This window comes from Pipistrellus kuhlii, unplaced genomic scaffold (genome assembly GCF_014108245.1).
Source record: "Pipistrellus kuhlii isolate mPipKuh1 unplaced genomic scaffold, mPipKuh1.p scaffold_m20_p_17, whole genome shotgun sequence".
Classification (NCBI taxonomy): Eukaryota; Metazoa; Chordata; class Mammalia; order Chiroptera; family Vespertilionidae; genus Pipistrellus; species Pipistrellus kuhlii.
The window spans coordinates 659,601-681,939 of record NW_023425482.1 but is presented as its reverse complement, the minus strand read 5'-3'; the positions used below and the strand labels follow the sequence as shown (position 1 = coordinate 681,939).

The 22,339-nt window shown below is 40.4% G+C and overlaps 1 protein-coding gene across 3 annotated transcripts in view; it reads right to left on the bottom strand.

Moving 5' to 3' along the window:
• Positions 1–21,104, bottom strand: part of ZNF567 (zinc finger protein 567) — a 59,730-nt gene extending 38,626 nt beyond the window's left edge. Inside the window, exons 1-4 of one of the 3 annotated variants that reach the window (XM_045582493.1) lie at positions 20,726–21,016; positions 19,458–19,544; positions 19,242–19,250; positions 17,343–17,415 (exon numbers count right to left, since the gene is read on the bottom strand). In XM_045582493.1, coding sequence (XP_045438449.1) covers positions 17,343–17,351 — 9 coding nt within the window. In that variant the 5' untranslated portion in view covers positions 17,352–17,415; positions 19,242–19,250; positions 19,458–19,544; positions 20,726–21,016. The other 2 variants (XM_045582492.1, XM_045582494.1) reach the window with 2 other exon arrangements.
• Between the last annotated feature and the right edge of the window lie 1,235 nt (positions 21,105–22,339).

Genomic DNA, 22,339 nt, shown 5'->3' with positions numbered 1-22,339 from the left:
ACAACTATTGTGCCAACAAATTGGACAACCTGGGAGAAATGAAAAAATTCCTAGAAACATCTTCTAGAACAGAATCAGGAAGACACGAATAAACAGATAACCACTAATGAAATTTAACAAACATTCCAAGAAAAACTAACATTCAAAGAAAAACAAATACCTATCCTCAAAACTACTGCAAAATTTTCAATTGGACAGATGCCTTCCAAGTTGTTTGTACAAAGCCAGCATTATTCTATTTCCAAAACCAGATGAAGACACTACAAACAAAGAAAATTATAGGACAATATCCCTAGTGAACATAGATGCTAGCACCCTCAACAAAATGTTAGTAAATCGAACCCAGCATTACATTAAAAACATCATACACCATTACAAAATAGGATGTATGCTAGGAATGCAAAGATAGTGTAATATTTGCAAATCAAAAAATTAAATAGATCCATAAACAAAATGAAAGATAAAAATCATATAATCATCAATACATGCAGAAAAAGCATTCAATAAAATCCAGCACCCATTTATGATAAAACCTCTCAGCAAAGTGGAAATAGAAGAACCATACCTCAACATAATGAAGGCCATATATAACAAACCTAGAGTCAACATCATACTCAATGGGCTAAAACTAAAAACATATTCCTGAAGATCAGAATAAATAAGAGGATATCCACTTTCAGCATTCTTATTCAACATAGCAGTGGAAGTACTAGCCACAGTAATCAGATGAGAATAAAAGACATCCAAATTGGAAAGACAAGTAAAACTTCCAATATTTGCAGATAACATATTGAACATAGAAAACCCTAAAGAGTCCACCAAAAAACTACTAGATTTAAAAAACCAATCTGACAAAATAGGATACAAAAATCAACACATAGAAATTAATGGCATTTTTATACACCAATAATAAACTCTTAAGAAAGAGAAACTAAGAAAAGGATCACATTTAAAATTGCAACAACAACAAAAATAAGGTAGTAGACATTTACATAATCAAGGAGATAAATGGCCTGTACTTCAGAAAACGATACGACACTGAAGAATGAGAGGAAGATACAAAAATGTGGAAGAATATACCATGTTCAAGGGGTTGGAGGACTTAGCATAATTAAAATGTCCATACTACCAAAAGCAATCTATAGATTGAATGAAATCCCTAGTACAATACTAATGGCATATTTCAAAGGCCTATAACAAAAATTTATATGAAAACAAAAATGATCTCAAGTAGCTGCAGTAATTTTAAGAAAGAAGAACAAAATTGGAGGGATCACAATACCTGATATAAAACTATACTACAATGCCACTGTAATTAAAATATTATAGCCTGATACTGGCACAAGAACAGGTAGATAGATCAATGGAACAATACAAAGAGCATAAGTGAACTCATGCCTTTATGGTCAATTGATATTTGACAAAGGAGGCAACAACACACAATGGAGTAAAGACAGTCTCAACAAATGGTGTTGGGAAATTGAACAGGTACATGCAAAAAAATGAAATTAGACCACCAATTTGCACCATATATAAGAATAAAAAAAAGACTTAAATGTAAGTAATGAAACCATAAGAATCCTAAAAGAAAACTTTGGCAGTAAAATCTTAGACATATTTTTTGCCAATATGTCTCTGAGGGTGAGGGAAACACAGAAAAAAATAAAGAAATGGTACTATACCAAACTAAAAAGCAAAAGAAACCATCAACAAACAAAAAGGAACCCAACTTATGGGAGAACATATTTGCCAATGATTCATCTGAAAAAAGGTTAATTTTCAAATTTATAAATATAAAGAAATTATACAAATAAAAACCAGAAAGGCAAACAATCCAATTAAAAAATGGACAAAGGACTTGAATAAACACTATTCCAAGGAGGACATATAGCAAATAGACATATAAAAAAAATACTCAAGGACCTTAGTCATCAGGGAAATGCAAATTAAAACTAAAATGATATATCACCTCACACCTGTCAGAATAACTACCAATAAATCAATAAACAACAAGTGATGGCGAAGATGTGTAGAAAATGGAACTGTACTTTTGATGGGAATAGAGACTGAAGAAGCTACTGTGGTATACACTGTGGAGTTTCCTCAAAACATTAAAAATGGAACTGTCTTTTGACCCAGTGATCCTACTTCTGGGAACAGTATGTAGGAAATAGGCCTCTGTGATACAACTTCAGCATAGTCAACTTAAAAAAAAAAAATCTTTATTGTTCATATTATTACAAATGTTCCTCATTCCCCCCTAACCCCCATTGCTACCCTCCACCAGGTTCCCACCCCAACCTCTGCCCTTTCCCCACCTCCCATTGTCCTCATCCATAGGTGCACAGTTTATGTTCAGGTTCTTCCCACACAACCCCCCTTCCCCTTTCCCCCGAGAATCGTCAGTTCACTCCCCTTCCATACCTCTGATTCTATTATATTCACCAGTTAATATTGTTCACCAGATTTTTTAATTCCCTTGGTTTTTAGATTCAGTTGTTGTTAGTTATGTATTTGTTGTTCATAATTTTTATTTTCTTCCTCTTCCTAAATAACCCCCTTCAGCAATTCATATAATTCTGGTTTGGCGGTGATAAACTCCTTTAGCTTTTTTTTATTATTATTACTGAAGCTCTTTATCTGGCCTTCGATTCTGAGTGATAGCTTTGCTGGGTAGAGTATTTCTGGCTATAGGTTCTTGCTATTCATCACCTTGAATATTTCTTGTCATTCCCGTCTGGCCTGCATGGTTTCTGTTGAGAAATCAGCTGACAATTGTATGGGTGCTCCTTTATAGGTAACTACCTGTTTTTTTCTTGCTGCTTTTAATATTTCTCTTTGTCTTTTGCTCTTGGCATTTTAATTATGATGTGTCTTGGTGTGGTCCTCTTTGGATTCCTTTTGTTTGGGGTTCTGTGTGCTTCCTGGATTTGTAAGTATAATTCTTTCACCAGGTGGGGGAAGTTTTCTGTCACTATTTCTTCCAGTATGTTTTTGGTATCTTGCTCTCTCTCATCTTCTGGGACCCCCATAATTCTGATGTTGGTTAACTTAAAGTTGTCCCAGAGGTTTCTTACATTATCTTCAACTTTCTGGATTCTCTTGTCTTCTTGCTTCTGCGGAGTGTCTTCTGGCACTTTATGTTCCAAATCTTTGACTTGATTCTTGTGATCTTCCATTATGTTTTTAGGACTCTGTATAATATTTTTTTTTTTCAGGCAATGTATTCTTTATTTCTAGTTGATCCTCTTTCATATCCTCATAGGTCTCGTTTATTTTATCGGTCTTTTCTAGGAAATTCTTGAAAAACTTTATAACCATGGTTTTGAACTCTATATCCAGTCGCTTTTTGTCCTCCATTTTTTTTGTTTGTGATCTGTTTCCTTGTATCGGCATTTTCTCTGCTCCCTTGAATTGGTAGGGTGGCTTTGTGTGCTAAGGTGTCCTATATGGTTGAGTGGGTCAGTCTCCCAGTTACCTGAGGTGGACACTCTTGGTGCCCCCTTTTGTGGATTGTGTGTACAGCCTGTTGTAGTTAAGTCTTGATTGTTGTTGGTATCACTGGGAGGAACTGACCTCCAGGCCAATTGGCTGTGAAGATCAGCTGTGTCTATGCCAGGAGACAGCCTTATTTGACTAGACTTGGAAATTTGCAAAAGCCTCTGTGCTCAGCTATGATAGGGTGGAATTTCCGGGTGGAGCCTACAGCCTTGGCTTCCGTCAGCCCCGCCCTATGAGGTTCCAGAGTCTCAGTGTCCTTCGGTACTCGCTGCAAGCACCTCTGAGAGAAAGGTGCCCTCGAGTTTTGCCCCCTACCAAATAGTCTAGGCTCTCCCCTAATGAGCCCAGAACTGGGGTTCAGTGCAGTTTGAAGTGGGGTTGAAAGTGGGGCTCAGAGCAGTCTGGAGCTTTTGTCTCCTTCCCCCTAGCGAACACGCCTCTGGGACTGCTTTTCACCGCTCTGCCTTTCAGCCCAGATTCCTTCTATATGAGCCTGGGTCCCCAGGGGCTGGCCTAGAACTGGGGTTCAGTGCAGTTGGAACTGGAGCTCAGCACAGTACAGAGCTTTTGTCTCCTTCCCACTAGGGCAATCCAGCAGCAGAGTCAACAGTCTGTCCTCCACGTGTAAAGTGCACGCCTCTGGGACAGCCTTTCGCTGCTCCCCTGAGTTTCCACCTTACAGCCCAGACTCCGTCCGTATGGACCTGGGTCCCCAGGGTCTCACCCAGAACTGGGGTTCAGTGCTGTCGGAACTGGGGTTCAGCACAGCCCGGAGCTTTCATCTCCTTCCCCCTAGGGAACACCAGCCAGGCACTCAGCCTCCCCCTCCTTTCCGGCTCCGTCTTCTCCTCGAGCATACACCTTGTCTCCGTACCTTAGGCTTTTACAGCTCCTCTGATTTTCCTTCTGGTTTTCAATTTCCTTCTAGGTGTAGAATTTCCAGTCAGTCAACTTTCCTGTAGTTCTGGATAATGTCCATTTTGTATTTTAGTTGTATTTTTTTGAAATTTTTATGTGAGGCTGCAGTTAGGCATTTACATATGCCTCCATCTTGGTTTCTCCCCCAGAACCAGCATAGTCAACTTTTAATGGAAATGGTTGTTTTCTAATTTCCTGACATTATGGAAACAGAATGAAGGGAGGAAGGAAGAAAATGTAAGAGCAATGAGGTGTGGGTGTGGGCTAGCATCATGGTGAAAACATCTCAACTAGACTGCGGGAGGTGGAGGCAACTAGAAAAAGACTTAGTCTAACTTTTTAAAATAGCCCCATGGAAGACAATAAGACCTAGGTAACGTATGAGTAAACAGTACTCAGCCAATGAGGAACCAGAGGGAGGACTGAATAAATGGACTGTGTTCGCTGCCCCACGTTATGCCTGCACAACCAGTTGGACACCCACTCTCAAAGATGTTTAAAAAGTCTTGTTTTCACCCTATCTGGTTTAGCTCAGTGGATAAAGTGTTGGCCTGCGGACTGAAAGGTCCCAGGTTTGATTCTGGTCAAGGGCATGTACCTGGGTTGCAGGCACATTCCCAGTAGTAGGTGTGCAGGAGGCAGCTGATGAATGTTTCTCTCTCATCAATGTTTCTAACTCTCTATCCCTATGTCTTCCTCTCTGTAAAAAATCAATAAAATATACCTTTTAAAAAGTCTCATTTTTGCCATACTTTTGTCTCTGTGTCTGTTATTTGAATTCAGACAGGTGAGCATTTCTCACACTGTCTTAGAGTCCTGAAACACCAATCAGAGAGAATATATGTACCCCTATGTTCATAGAAGAGTTATTTACAACAGTGAGGATCTGGAAAGAGCACAAATTCCCTATCAGTAGATGAGTTGATAAAAATACTGTGGTATAGGGGGCCAAGATGACTGCAGGATAAAAGGAATCTCCAACTGCTTACTCCCAACACTGATGGATATGTGGCTGAAGTTCAGAGAAAGAGGTATGAAAAATCATTTCAGGTAAAGCTGATCTGAAATACTATGAAGAGGGAATGCAGAGAAAAGACTCAGATGCGAAGATCAGTCAACTCGCACAGGTGGGCAGGTGGGAAAACGGAGAGAGATTGTGGCAGCAGAGGCCCTGCCTGCCTGGTAATGCTGGGTCTCAGCACCACCCAGATTACTAATTCAGAAAAATAGAGAAGGGAAGGGTAATTGGTGTTGACCTAGGTGGAAGGAAGCAGTGGAGATTTAGTACTCTTTGGAAGTTCAAACCACAACATCCAGGTAAAGAGCATTCCCTTTGTTGTAGCTTTAGGGATAATCCATTTGACCTGGAATGAGGTAGGGGACATGCTAAAAAGCTCCACATGCAGAACTTGTCTGTGAGGTACACTCGGCAGTGACTCTGAGGACCTCCATCTCCTCATAGAATATTGGGAATAGAGCCAGAGGGCTGATCTATGTGCCTAGAGAGAAATTCACTTCAACTGCAAGTGCACTGACAGCATCCTGCCCATAACTGGGAATTTGGTAAATATGTTATGTTCTGCTGTGATCTGAGCCAAAGGAAACAGTGCAGAGCTAGAAACAGTATAGGGCTTAGTCTGACAATACAAGGGACATGGACATTTCACCGGTTGGATCGCAGGTAGAGGCTCTGCCCAAGGACTGCCAGCAGTGCAGAAAGACTGAAGTGCCAAGAAGGGCTGATTTTTATGTTTGCTTTTTATCCTCCCCTACCTTTTTTGTTGTTGTTGTTGTTGTTTTTTGTTTAAAATATATATATATATATTTTATTGATTTTTTACAGAGATGAAGAGAGAGGGAGAGTTAGAAACATCAATGAGAGAGAATCATCAATCAGCTGCCTCTTGTACACCCCCTACTGTGGATGTGCCCGCAACCAAGGTTGCCCTTGACCGGAATCGAACCCAGGACCTTTCAGTCTGCAGGCTGACACTCTATCCACTGACTGAGCCAAACCGGTTTCAGCTATCCTCCCCTACTTTGAATGGCATCAAGGGGGTGCCATGGAACCAGGTAGAACCAACAGTGTCTGCCCAGTGGATTTCTGTCTGGGAGACAGAGAGGCATCTGCTGGGCCCGTCAGCAGCATTACAGGGAAGGAGATCCAAGCCCCCATGAGAGTACAGCCAGCCCAGCCCTATGAAAGAGGAAATGCCCACCCTCCCCACTACAGATTATAAGCACTACCTCCAACATGAATCTGTTGAAACCACTAGCGCCAGGTCCTGACAGTCTCACAGAGCAAAAATCCATGGGGGAAGGGAGAGCAACTCAGAGCAGCAACATTCAAGGAGCAAGACTTAGGCAGATCCAGTCTCTGGGCATCAGAGGACCCATCCACTGCCTTGGGGCTCTGCCTTGACAAGTGTCAAGACTGTTGGCTGAAAACCAGGCAGAGATAGTGATTCACATTGATTTAATCACAGACCCTACCAGGAGCCTGTGACAGACACACCAAGGGGCCAGTCTTGGACCACAGCAGAGAAACATTCAGCAAGCTCCACAAATAACTGATCCAAAGAATGAATGCAATAAACAGTAGGCACTGAAATCTGGGAAGCTGATCTCCACTTTTTTTTCTTTATTGTTTTTTATATAATGTTCTTTGTATTTTTTTTCACTTGTTTTTGCTTCTCTTTCTCTCTCTCTTATATCCCTATTTCTCTTTCCTTTTCTCTATCTAGTTTTTTTCTTTAATTTTTTTCTTGTTTTTTTCTCTTCCTATTTCCTGTATTCTTTTATTTACTTTTATTACATTCTTTATTACTAGTCCATATACATATGTATATTTTGCTTTCTCTTTTGTATTCTTTTTTCCCTTTCTTTTTCTTCATCTTCTTTCCTTTCACATTCACTTCTTTCATTTCTTTATGCTAGTTCTTCTGGTCTCTTGTATTATAGTATTCCTTCCCCCCCTTCTCTTTTCTCTTTTTTTTTTTTTTTTTAATATATTTTTATTGATTTTACACAGAGAGGAATTGAGAGGGACAGAGAGTTAGAAACGTCGATGAGAGAGAAACATCGACCAGCTGCCTCTTGCACACCCCCCACTGGGGATGTGCCCGCAACCAAGGTACATGCCCTTGACCGGAATCGAACCCGGGACCTTTCAGTCCGCAGGCCGATGCTCTATCCACTGAGCCAAACCGGTCCCGGCTCTCTTTTCTTATTTCTTGTAGTTGGAGAGGTTGTTTTTGTTCTTGTTATCAGTTTTTATTGATTTTTATTGAGAGAGAGTGGAAGGGAGTATGCAGGCTGACATTCTAACCACTAAGCAATGTCAGCCAAGGCTGTATGTGTGTTCTTTTCACTTTGTTCTGTCAACACCTGTATATCAGCTGCCATGACGTGATTGTGATTGAGCCTCAGTCAGCCAGCAAGTCCACCCATGAAAGGGACAACGGCAATCAAGAGCCAATTATAATAGAAGGGTCCACATAACCCACAGAAGGGATATTTCTTTTTTTAAAAATATATTTTATTGATTTTTTACAGAGAGGAAGGGAGAGGGATAGAAAGCTAGAAACATCAATGAGAGAGAAACATCGACCAGCTGCCTCCTGCACACCCACCACTGGGAATGTGCCCGCAACCAAGGTACATGCCCTTGACCGGAATCGAACCCGGGACCTTTCAGTCCGCAGGCTGATGCTCTCTCCACTGAGCCAAACCAGTTTCAGCAGAAGGGATATTTCTAGAGCACCCAGCTCAGAAGATCAAGGAAATGAACACCCAAGACACCTACTACAGAAAACACACTAACAGTAGTTTAAGTCATAGATAACCTGCTTAATAAATAGAAAAAAAAAAAAAAGGCATGAAAAGGCAACCAAAAAGAGGAGACAAAGAAATAGGCCCTATATGAAAGAGCAAGAGAATTCTCCAGAAGAAGAGTTAAATGAAAGGGAGATAAGCATTTTAACAGATATAGAATTAACAGTAATGGTTATAAGGATGCTCAACACCATGAAAGAAGACATAGAAACTATGAAGTTTGAAGAATGACATAGCAGAAATAAAGAATACACTGAGAAGATTAAACAGTAGAGGAAACTGAAAATCAAATCAATGAATTAAAAGAAAGTGTATAGAAAATTCACTCAATCGGAGAAGCAAAGTGAAATAAATAATGAAAAAGCTGGACCACAATGTAAGGGAACTTTGGGACAATACCAAATATAACAAAATCTGTATCATAGGAAAACCAGAAGGATAAGAAAGTGACAAAACCTATTTGAAGAAATAATGGCAGAAAACGTCCCCAACATGGTAAAGGCTAGCAAGGCTATCATTAAAAATAGAAGGTGAAATAAAAGAGCTTCCAAGACCAAAAAAGGGACTAAAGTAGTCATGTACCACCAAACCAGCATTCTAACAAATGTTAAAGGGACTTCGGAAAGAAGAATATATATAGAAACATAGGCATAAAGAATAAAAATGGCACTCAGCTGGCGTGGCTCAGTGGTTGAGTGTCAACCTATGAACCAGGAGATTGTAAGAGAGTGAGAATGTTGGAGCATGCTTCCAGAGAGGCCATGGACTATAGATATAGAGTTACCAGTCCAGGCCTTGAGATACAGTCTCATGGCCCCTTCCTAGCAGGTAGGCCTTCTTTCAAGGGCAGAGCAGGACTGACTCCGTTTTGTACTGTGTAATTGTCTGATATAACTATGTCTCTGACATAACCCCTTTCTGAGAAAGACCACAAAATGTATCAATTACCCAACCCACCCTTAAATCAGCCAATAGAAATACAGAGGGGAGTAACCCAGTGTAACTGGACCCTGGCCCTCACCCCACCAATCAGAACTAGCCAACTCAGTGGTCCAAGCATCACCCCACCACCCAACCCTAAAACCTATAAAAAGACCACACTTTCAGAGCCCGGGGCTCTTTGCATTGTGCCGCTGCGTCGGTAGAGACAGGGAGACCAGACTCGAGTTTGAATAAAGGCTCTTTTGTTTTTACATCGGACTCGGCTCCCTGGTGGTCCTTGGGGATCTTGAAATCTAGGCATAACAGAGGTCACAGTTCAATTATCAGTCAGGGCACATGTTGGAGTCTCAGGCTTGATCTCCAGTAGAGGGTATGCAGGAGACAGCCAGTCAATGACTCTCTTTCATCACTGATGTTTCTCTCTCTCTCTCTCTCTCTCTCTCTCTCTCTCTCTCTCTCTCTCTCTCTCTCTCTCTTTCCCTTCCTCTCTGAAATCAATAAAAAAATTTTTTAATGATAAAAATGGCAATAAATAAGTATCTATTCTACATTATAAAAGAGTAATATGTAAATTAGCCATCACTCTGCTCCACAAGTCAGGCCCACAACCACACCCACCAACCAATCAGAGCAAATATGCAAATAAACCCAACCAAAATGGCTACAGCCACAGAAAGCATGAGGGAGGCGTTTCCCCGGCAACAGAGGAAGCCAAGCTTTCCGCCTGCCCTTGCTGGCATACCTGTCCACTCAAGACTACAAAGTTTCAATTATAGAAGGCACATAAGTCCCAACAGAAATGGCTGCCGCCACGGAGCAAGCAGAAGGCTTGGCTCCGCTCCAGGCTACAAAGTTTCAATTGTAGAAGATAAATAAACCCCAGATACTAGGGCCTCTGCTTGGGTCAATAGGGGGCATTGCTGGCCTGCAAACCACCACAGGCCTCTTGCCCAGGCCACTCCATTCCCCAAGGGAACCCCCAATCTGATCCAGGACACCCTTCAGGGAAAACCAGCTGGCCCCCACCTGTGCACCAGGCCTCTATCCTATCCTATTTAATAAAAGAGTAATATGCAGATTGACCATCACTCCAACACACAATATGGCTGCCCCCATGTGGTCAAAGATTCTGCTCCCATGTGGACACAAGCTGGCCACCACAAGATGGCCAGCAGGAGAGGGCAGTTGGGAAGGACCAGGCCTGCAAGGGAGGGCAGTTGTGGGCGATCAGGCCTGCAGGGGAGGGCAGTTAGGGGTGACCAGGCCTGCAGGGGAGGGCAATTAGGGGCAAACAGGCAGGCAGGGGAGCAGTTATGCATCAATCAGGCTGGTAGGGGTGTGATTAGGGGATGATCAGGCTGGCAGGCAGAAGCAGTTAGGGGCAATCAGGAAAGCAGGCAGGCGAGCAGTTGGGAGCCAGCAGTCCTGGATTGTGAGAGGGATGTCCAACTGCCAGTTTAGTTGGACATCCCTCAAGAGGTCCCAGATTGGAGAGGGTGCAGGCTAGGCTGAGGGACACCCCCCCTTGTATGAATTTCGTGCACCGGGCCTCTAGTAACTAGATAAATCAGACCACCAGCATGGTTCTGTGGGAGGTCACAGCTCGATTTCTGGTCTCAGCATATTCCCAGGTTGTGGGCTCGATCCACAGTGTGAGGTGTGCAGGAGACAGCAGATTAATGATTCTCTCCCTCTCCCTGTCCCTTTCTCTCTGAAATTAATTTAAAAATACATTAAAAATGAGGAACTTCAATTCTACCTTACAAGCATACAAAAGGATTAAGTTGAGAGTTTTTAAAAATATATATTTTATTGATTTTGTACAGAGAGGAAGGGAGAGAGAGAGAGAGAGTTAGAAACATCGATGAGAGAGAATCATCGATCAGCTGCCTCTTGCACACTCCCTACTGGGGATATGCCCACAACCAAGGTACATGCCCTTGACCAGAATCGAACCTGGGACCTTTCAGTCCCCAAGCCGATGCTCTATCCATTGAGCCAAACCGGTTTCGGCCCAAAAGGTTTAAGTTGAAATAGATTATACACTTAAAAGAAAAATCTAAAAGCATGAATCATAAAATTAAAAAAAAAAAACAAACTTGTTAAACTGGGCTTCGTTAAAATTAAAAACTTCAGCTCTGAAAGACACCACTAAGAAAATAAAAAAATCAAATCATAGACTAAGAAAAGATATTCAGAGTTCTTTTATCAGACAAAAGACTTGTATAAAGAACTCTGAAAACAGAAGAATAAGAAAACAACCAATCCACTCAAAAGTTGCAAAAGTTCTGAACTCAGATTATATAAATAACAGAAAAATGCTCACCATTTTCATCATATCAGGGAAATGAAAATTAAAACAATAATGAAACACCATTACACATTTACAAGGATGACTAATAAAGTTATGAAGTGGCCATACCATGTGTTGGTGAGGCTATGAAGCTACTGTAAATCTCATATATCACTGGTGGGAATGTGAAGTATCACAACCTTGCATAACAATTTAACAGTTTCTTATAAAGATAAACATACATTTGTCATACAACTCACTAATTCCACAACTAGGTATTTACCCAAAAGAAATGGAAATATAGTCCATGCAAAGAATATCTTTGCAAATGTTCATAGAAGTGTCATTCATTATAGTAAAAAAGTGGGGAAAATATGTCTACCAAAAAGTGAGTGGAATAAACAAATTGTGGTATATTATTCATTCATATACTGGAATTCAGCAATACAAGGAATATTCTCATATACACAACAAATGAATGAATTTGAAAAACATTATGTTGAGTTAAATAGGCCAATCCCTCGAAAAGCACATAATCTATTATTCCAATTATATGAAATTTGAGAAGAGACAAAACTAATTTATGGCAGAAGCAGATATAGGATTACTGAAGCCTTGGATGGCAGTGGAGCAACTGGATGTATTGGGGCATGAGGAAACTTTTTGGAGTAATGGGAATGTTGTAATCTTGACTATTGTAGTGATTATATTGATCTATATATTTTTCTAAATTCACGAACTCTACACTTAAAATGGTGATTTTCATTGTATGTGAATTATATCTCAATAAAGTTGAATAAAAAAATAAGGGTTGGTTTCCAGGTCTGCTCGGAGAAGCACAAAATAGCTCTTATTTGACTGTTATTGAAGATAAACTCAAACTCCAAGTTAAAAAATGAAAAACTTTAACACCATATCAACATCAGTAAATAGATCTTTCAGACAGACTACCAACAAGCTGCCTTAAATGACACGTTAGACCAGGTAGATTTAATTGATATTTAAATATTTCACCCCAAAGCAGCAAAATATACATTCTTTTTAAGTGCACTTGGAACATACTATGCCACAAAACAAGATTCAACAAATTTAAGAAGACTGAAATCATATAAAGCATCTTTAAAAAAAGATATATATATATATATATATATATATATATATATATATATATATATATATATATTATTGATTCTTTACAGAGAGAGGGATAAAGAGTTATAAACATCAATTAGCTGCCTCTTACACACCCCCTATTGGGGATATGCCCACAACCAAGGTACATGTCCCTGACTGGAATCGAACCTGGGACTCTTCAGTCTGCAGGCTGATGCTCTATCCACTGAGCCAAACTAGTCAGGGCTAAAGCATCTTTTATGACAATGGTATGAAACTAGAAATTAATTTCAGGAAAACAACAACAACAACCACACACACACACACACACACACACACACACAAACACGTGATGGTTAAATAACATGCTACTAAGCAACAAATAACAATGAGATCCTGGAAGATATTAAAAGATACCTTTAGACAAGTGAAAATGAAAACACAAAAACCCCAAATCTCTGGGACACAGCAAAAGCAATCCTAAGAGGGAATTTCCTAGCAAGTCAGGCCTACCTCAAGAAACAAGAAACATCTCAAGTAAATAATCTAACCTTACACCTAAAAGAACTAGGAAAAAACTGTAACAAATAAGGCTCCAAGTGAGCAGAAAGAAGGAAATAATAAAGATCAGAATGGAAATAAAATGAAATATGTAGTTTAAAAAACAAACAAAACCAAGAGCTGGTTCTTTGAAAACATATTTCAAGAGTTAACAATTCCAGTTTGAAAAGATCCACAAGACTAATAAACCTTTAGCTAGACTCATCAAAACAAAAAGAAGAGGATCCCAATACATATAGTCAGAAATGAAAGAAAAGTGACAGCTTAAAACACAGGAATACAAAGGATTATAAGAAAACCCTAGCCAACATAATTATATGCCAACAAACTGGACAATCTGGAAGCTATGAATAAGTTCCTAGAAACATAGAATCTTTTAAGACTGAAGAGAAAATTTGAACAGACTGATTATGACCAACAAAATCAAATTAGCAATTTAAAAAAAAGTCTCAACAAACAAAGCCCTGGACTGGCTTTTACCAAACATTCAAAGAATAATTAACACCTATTGTTCCCAAGGTAATCAAAAAAATTCAAGAGGAGAAAAGGCACCTAAACTCATTTTATGAGGCTAGCATCACCCTGATTCTAAATCCAGACGAAGACATTACAAAAAAAAAAAGAAAAAAAAAAAAAAGAAAAGTTATAGGCCAATATATAATACTGATGAACATAGATGCAAAAATCTTCAACAAAATATTAACAATACATTAAGAAGATAATACAGCATGATTAAGTGGGATATATTCTGGGGATGCAGGGATGGTTCAAAATCTGCAAATCAGTCAACGTGATTAGCCACATAAACAAACTCAGTTAACATAATAAAACACATAAACAAAATCATATTAATATGAATAGATGCAGAAAAAGCATTAGACAAAATCCAGCATCCATTTCTGGACAAAAACTCTCAGCAAAGGGGGAATAGAGGGAATGGAGCTCAACATAATAAATGCCACATATGACAAATCCACAGCTAACATTATTCTCAACAGGGAAAAGCTAAAAGTATTTTCCTTAAGATCAAGAACAAGACAGGAATGTCCAGTTTACCACTGTTATTCAACATAGTATTAGAAATCCTAGCCACAGCAATCAGGCCAGAAAAAATAAATAAAAGGCATCAAATGAGAAAGAAAGACATAAAGATACTATACAGAGAGGATTTTAAGGATTCCACTATAAAACTACTAGAACTGATAAATGAATTCAGTAAAGTAGCAGGATACAAAATTAATATTCAGAAATCAGTTGAATTTTATATGGCAATAATAAACTATCAAAAAGAAAAATGAAAAACAATTCCATTTACAATTGCATCAAAACATAAAATACCTAGCAATACATCTATATGCATAAAGTTATAAGACATTGAAGGAAGAAACTGAAGATATACATCTCATGGAAAGAAAAAGTAACATGGGTTAAATGTCCATATTATCCAAAGCAATCTATAGATTCAATGCAAAGACTATAAAAATACCAATGCATTTTTTAAAGAACTAGAACAAATTCATATGGAACCAAAAATGACACCTCAGTAATCTTAAGAAAGAAGAACAAATTTGGGTATATCAGGCTACCTAATATAAACTATTCTACAAGACTATAGTAATCAAAATGGCATGGTACTGCTATAAAACCAGATACATAGATCAATGGAAAGAATAAAGAGCTCAGAAATAAATCCATATGTATATGGTAGGTTAAGCTATGACAAAGAAGTCTAGACTATACAATGGGGTAATAAAGACAGTCTCTTTAGTAATCAGTTTTGGGAAATTGGACAAATACCTGCAAAAAAAAAAAGAAATATCACCTTCTTACACAATATTAAGAATGAACTCAAAATTATATAATTTTCTAAGCATTATGCTGTACACCTAAAACTAATATAAAATAATATTGAACATCAATTGTAATTAATAAAATAAAAATTTTAAAAAGTTCTGGATATAGTGGTGCTGGCTATACATCAATGTGAATTAATGGCACTGAGTTATACATTTAAAATGGTAATTTTATGGTTTGTCACAATGAAAAAAAAAAGTTAAACACAAAGATTTGTGAGTACTGTAATGAGAGCTTAAAAGACTGGAGAAGGAGCAAAGGTGTTAAATGGAAAGACAAGTGACTGCTATGAAAGAGGCACCCAAATAAATATACATCAATGGTAATCCTATCCTATATAATAAAAGCCAAATATGCTAAGTGTCCAGTTGTCCAGTTCAACCAATCAAAGCATAATATGCTAATGATATGCTAAGGCTGCTCAACTGCTTGCTGTGATGTGCATTGACCACCAGGGGGCAGACAGCTGACCCATCAACCAGTCGCTATTATGTGCCCTGACCACCAGGGGGCAGATGCTCTGACCTGTAGGTTAGCTTGCTGCTAGGGTCCAGCCAATCAGGACTGAGTGAGATGGGCTGGACATGCCCTGGAACCAACCCTCTGCCCCTCCCCAGCTGGCCAACCTCCTGCATCCCTCCCTGGGTCCAATTATGCACCATGTACCGGTGGGGTCCCTTGGCCTGGCCTGTGCCCTCTCGCAATCCAGGAGCCCTCAGAGTATGTGAGAGAGCTGGTTTCAGCCTGATCCTGCAGGCCAGGATAAGGGACCCCATTGGTGCATGAATTCGTGCACCGGGCTTCTAGTGAAGGAATAAGATTCAACATTAAATGGTTTTGCAGTAGAAGTGATACATCTAATTCAAGTTAGCTGTATTAGTAGGTGGGCTGGTGCCATAAGCAGACTAGGCGAGAAACAAAATAGAATGGGCAGGAGTTAATAAATAAATCTTGGGTATGTGCCTAAAGTATATGTGGTACATGCAGGTAATGGTGATATCTATTTGGAGATTGAATATAGTTTTGACACTCAGAATAGCAGTTTTCAATGGAAATTAATTGAGCATCATTAGAGTAACAGTAGTGGATTGTGACTAGGGACAGAGAACTGTAAAGAAAAGCGAACCAATACAGAATCTGGGCAACACTAGTATTTACTAGATCCACATAAAAAGATAAATGTTCTGAAAGAAAACAACAAGACTATTCTCTTTGAAATTAAGGGCAGACTATGTCAAGAGTTACAATTCCAGTTCAGTAGGTGACCTAATCACATACAATTACCTCTCCTTCATCTGCATATATCTAGAAATAGAAGAAATTTTAAAATAGAAATAAATCTATAACATCATTAACATCCTGGGGAGTATTTTTGGCAGGCCACACATTTTAGGAATTGTTAGCACCCATAAGCAAACTTCAAGGATCAACGAGCAGAAATACAGGAAACTCAATTCTGTATATAATTTGTCAAGCACAGATTCTCAAAGCCTCAAGATAGGATTTCCTGTCATTTAATAATCACAATCAATTCCATATCCATCTTGACTGTCTTATCTAAGCAAGACAGGTTGTGCAGTAATATATTCTCACTTACTTATTTATTCAAGGCCCAGTGCATAAAATTCATGTATGGGTGCAGTCTCTAGGCCTGGATGGCAATCGAAGCGGGAGTGTCTGGCATGGAAGGGCAGGTCCCAGTTGACCTCTGAGCCCTCAGGCCTCCATGTGCCCCCCTCTGCCTGAGTATAATATACCCAAGTATATTTTGTCCATTGCTTTTTAGAGAGAATGGAAAGGTGGGAGGAAAAGAGGAAGAGAGGGAGGGAGATAGGGAGAGGGAGAGAGAAACATCAATGTGAGATATACAGATTGGCTGCCTTCTGCATGCTCTCTAGCCCAGGTGCTCTCTGACCTGGGCCTGGATAGAACCTTCAACCCAGATATGTGTCCTTGACCAGGAATCAAACTCATGACCCTTTGGCATGTGGGCAATACTCTATCCATTTAGCAACCCCGGCAAGGGTTATTCTCATTTAATTTGAGGAATTGCATTTTAGTCCCAGCAATGCTTCTGGGTGAAGACTGAGAAAGATGTTGAATGATATACCTTCTTAATGTATAATCACTGGTTAAAATTAGAAGAAGCACTTGTAGAAGATAAATGTTTATCTGGCCAATATGGAAAGAATTGAGAAACACTTCTCTTAAGGGAGAGACAGGCAGAAGGATTTAAAACAAAACAAACAAAAAATCCCACACAGGCTCAAATATCCTTCAAACACAAAACAAAAAAAACTACTTCAGAGAGAAACCATCATCTCACCTGAGCCATGGTTTTCAGATTTGCAAGAGAAACCTGTCTTCCTTTGGGATCCGCTTTGGAAAAGGGGTGGTTCCTAAGAAGGCAAAGCCAAGATGAAAAGATGCCATATTTCACCACACACATACTTACAGCTAAATTAAAATTGCCTCCATTTCCCTTGTTTGGCCCTTGTCAACTGAGAACATCCCACATAAACAGTATGGGGGTGGAGAGATGAGCTAGACAACTCTTATTTTACCCCCAAAGTCAGAGATACAGGCTATTGCGCAACAGGCTAAATTTTGGGAAAGCTCCCCTCCCCTCCAGCACCTTCTTTTCTCGCCTAAGTAGCCTACTGAATATTAACTACTTCCAAGCTGCTCTCCATTAAGGCTCTACCATTTACTGTCACCAGCAATATATGAGAATATGTTACCCCTGATGAATACTGCTGATACAAACTTCTTAATGCTTGCCTATCTAACAGATATAAATTGTGCTTCTAGTTTTTATTTTTCTTACTATGAGAGAAGGTTAAAATTCTTTTCATAAGTTTAAAACCATCTTTAGTTTCTTCTTTCTCAAAATTCTTTCACTTTTCTATTAGATCATTTTTATTTTCTAGATTGATATTAGATCTCTTTTAAAAGATGGAAATTAATTCTGCATTTAGTTAAAGTAATTTTTTATACTTTCTCACTCGACTTTGTGTTTTTCCCACACAAAAATAACTTAAAAAGAAAAAAAAAAAAAGACTATGGACCATTTGGTTATATAATAACCTGTATTTCCTCCACTCACTGAAAACTGCCATCTTTATCATATACTTTATTGCTTTTATGTATGTGACTAGATCTAGAGTTTATATTTAGTTCCACTGATGTGTTCATAATTGCCAAGATCACTCTGCAGTTATTACAATTTTAAAACACATTTAAATACTTCCCTCTTCATTATTTTTCTCTTTCAGAATTTCTGAAAGTTCAAAATTTTAGAAAGTTCAAAATTTTACTGAAATTTTAATGGAGCTGCATGAAATGTTTGGGAGTTTGGACATTTTATCATATGTGTCTTCCTGTGCTTTTACTTGTCTTATTTTTAAGTCTCTTAGGAATATTTTTTAAAAATTTGAACACCTCATGCAATCCTTTATATCTCATATTTTTGATAGCCACTTGTCACTTTCATGTTTTCAGATATATCTATATCTATTATATGTCTATGCAGCTACACACACACACACACACACACACACACACATCTATGCCTTGCTAATGTTTCTTCCCCACAGTAAGCCTCCGAGTTTTCTAATTGTTGTCAGTGTTAATTTTTAACAGGATGGTAATTCAGAAATCTTCTTCCTCAGCTTCAGCGGATGCCCCAAAGATGGTGAGTGAAACAAGTATCCCTCATTCTAAAATACTGTCTTGTAAAGCAGCTGACTATAGTTTTTCTACCATTAATTTAACCCTACTTCAACTGGCTGGAAAAGCTGGGATAAGGGAGTAAATTATTTTTAGAACAGTTTTCCAGGGGGAAGAAAAGTGGGTGTTTCTCCCTTCCTGATAACATACAAAGGGGCCTCTCACATCCTGATGCTACTGGGAACCAAAGTGATGAGAAAATGTGCAGGGAACTTGTTCATGTTTCCAGGATTTAGGAGGGCAAAGTGACTAACGTAGCTAATTCTCACCTGAGCTCTAGGTAAGGAACCCATGCACGAGCCTGCCTGTATTGGTTTGGATCCTCTATCCAAGAGGACTGACTGGAGAGACAAGCCCCACCAGAGCAGATGGGCCACTGCATATCCAGAGGAGATTAATGGGGAGGCAGCTGAAGAAGTGGCTGTGCACATGAGAATAAAAGTATATCTGGAAGTTCCCAGCAGTGGGTTCTCCCAGAAGGTAAGAGATGACTTACACTAAATTACCGTATTTTCCGGCGTATAAGACGACCCCCTAATTTTACAGTTAAAACATAGGTTTAGGCCTATATTCGCTGTATAAGACTACCCCCCACTTCCGAGGCAACACCAGTTCTTTTTTTAATAGACTGCCTCTCTGACTCTGGCCAATCTGAGCAGGCTTTTTACTAGAACACAGTGTCGTCTTATACGCCGGAAAATACGGTTTAACATAACAGGTACCAGCTTCTTCCTGACCCTACTTGTGACTTCGCTTCCCTTTTCCAGCTTCCAATCCATTCTAACTGGAGACTAACCACCTAGAAGGAGTAAAGAGGAGACAAAATAGAGGTTGAGGAATTAGAGAAGATTGCAGGTTTCCAGCAGGAGGGACAGTTTTCTGCTTTTAAAACAAGTTTTGAAGTATTAATTTCTGCAATGAATGTTTTACTTAGCTAAATGACTATTGTAAGATGGGACTGATGCTTAAACAGATTTTTTATTGTCTTCAGAATGACTGAAGAAATTATTAAATCTTCCCAGGAATTCATCCAGCAGCAGCAACAGCAGGAAGGGGGGGGAAAAACAAAAAAACACCCAAATGGAAATTCTGAGAGTGTCAGTTCTGGGTCTACTCATCTATCTACATATATAAAAGTCTAAGCCACCAATCTACATCTCCATCGGTAGCTATGGCGCACACTGACCACTAGGGGGTAGAGGCTGGGAAGGGTAGGTTAGCTTGCTGCTGGGGTCCTGCGGATTGGGACTCAGCCAGACACTGGTCCCTACTCCCCAGATGATGGGGAGGGGTGGTGGAATTTGGGATTGTGAGAGGGTGCAGGCCAGGCCCAGGGACTCCACTGGTGCACTAATTGGTGTAACCAGCCTCTGGTTTCAACATATTAGTCATCAGTCAATACAGGGTTTCCCAATATACTATCCTGCCATCTGAAAATTATTTTATCTCATCTCTCCATTTAAAAAAATCTCTATTTTTTTTTCACTTGTTTAAATTCCAGAGTCAAATTCTACAGGCATATAAAATAACCAATATTCGGATAATCTAAACAATACATATTTAACTATAATCATGCACCCAATTCTCAAGCGTCCCATCTAGTTACACTATAAGCCACATTCATATTAGCCGCGATCTGTGCACACAAAATACTTCAAAAAGTAGACATACGTACAGTTATAGCACTTACTACAATATCACAGATACGTCATGCATAATCTCAGGGTTATTCACAAAGTAGCAAAATCTCACAAGCCCTTTACTGTCGTCTTTCCAAAATCGCATACAGTCTTAAAACACAAATCGACTCGCACCTATTTTAAAAATTAGACAGAGAACCTCTCACTTTCGCAACCAATCGGTGTCACAACGTCACCGAAGTAACACTTGCCCAAATACACACACGGACGGGAACAAAAAACTACACAAACGGAACCCCCGCGTGTGCCGGGCCGCGCGCTCTCTGGGGATTCCTCATACGCGGGTGGGGGGTGGGGGGTGACGGACAAACACAGTTCCCGCCCACGCTGAGCTCAGACCCGCCTGGGCTTCCAGTTCCCTCTTCGGCGCTCTCCCGCCTGGACCGCGGCCGGGCGAGCTCCCGGTTCCCTCCTCGGCGTTCCTGGCCTTGGCTCCCGGTTCCTTCCTCTGCCTAGATTCTCGCTTCCACTCTCGCTCTCTCAAGGGCCAGGACTCGCGCTTTCTTTCCCGGCTTTCTTGGCCTAGGTTCCCTTTTCCTTTCCCGCTTTCCCCAGCCCAGGTTCCCACCCGCCGCCTGGCGTTACCGTGCCAGCCACCACCCGCCGCCTCCGGCCCGCGGGCACCGCCGTCACCTCCGACCGCCAGTCTGCGCCTGCGCACTCTGCCCCCTAGCGCCCTGCGGAGCGGCGCGCTCCCGCCTCAGCGCGCCTCCTGCCCCGTGGTGCCTTTACAGCTTTGAACTACATTTCCCACCGGCCCCGCTGGATGCTTTGGGAAAGAACTTTGATCTCGGTTCAATACTGGTGTCCCTCCAGGAGTCCTCAAATACCTCCTTCTCCTAGTGGTAACCTAGGAATCTGGCCCTCCAGGCGCTCGCGGTGTGCGCGCGCAGTACGAGGGTCGGGAAGGGTGCGGGATTGGTTTGTGTCTTTGTGTCTGTCTCCCCCTTCTCCTCCCCGCACCCCCCAAAAAAAGCGGGACCTTTGGGATGGCCGTAGTTGGCTGTCATGTGGAGTATGTGGCAAGGTGGGGTTTGAGACCATTTATTTTAAAACAGTGCTGCCCTTACTTCGTGTCTTGCGAGAGGCTTTTGACCTTGATCTGTTCATTTCGCTTCTGTCACCGGAATGGAGCTTCATTCCTGCAGTTCTGGCTTTAACAGTTGGGACTGAGAAGTTCTGCTGAAGATCTCTCTGTGGAGGAAATGAGCCACATGCTAGTCTGACAAGCTCAGGGGAGGCCTGCGTGGCAGTCTTGCAAACTCAGAGACCTAAAATAACCACAAAAGATGGTCTGTAAATTAAATATTTAACTACAAACAGGTTTTAATGGATAGTCATGTCCTAGGCTGATATTTTCCCTGACAAAGATAAACTTAGATCTTTCCTGAGCCCATTTGCCTTTTCGCTTCTAAGATAACATATCTGTGAGATGTCTGGTTAACTTGTAACATCCCTTTTTCTGGAGCCTTTTTGGCACAATCAGATGTGGTGGGCACCAGGACAGATCCCCCAAATTTCTTCATTATGTTAATTGTTCCTGTAGCCACCTAAGTATGTATCCATCATTTTACTTTTTATCCAATCCCAGGGGTTTCCCACCATTTGCTTTCTCCCGCCTCCTTAACCCATCACCAATGAATTTCATGTAACCCACCTATGTCCCTCCTTTGATGGCAATGTATAAATAGAAATGTAACCCGCCATTCTTCGGAGCATTATCTGAGTTCATTGAGGTTCTGCTTCCTGGCATATGTTGACAGTTTGGCGCAAATAAACTCACAAAATCCTTTACAGGTTTCAATGTGTTTTCCCCCCTCCCCCCCTCCCCCCTTTCCCCCCGCTGTTAACATCCCTGAGAGTATATCTGACCCTGAAAATGTGGAGGGTGTGT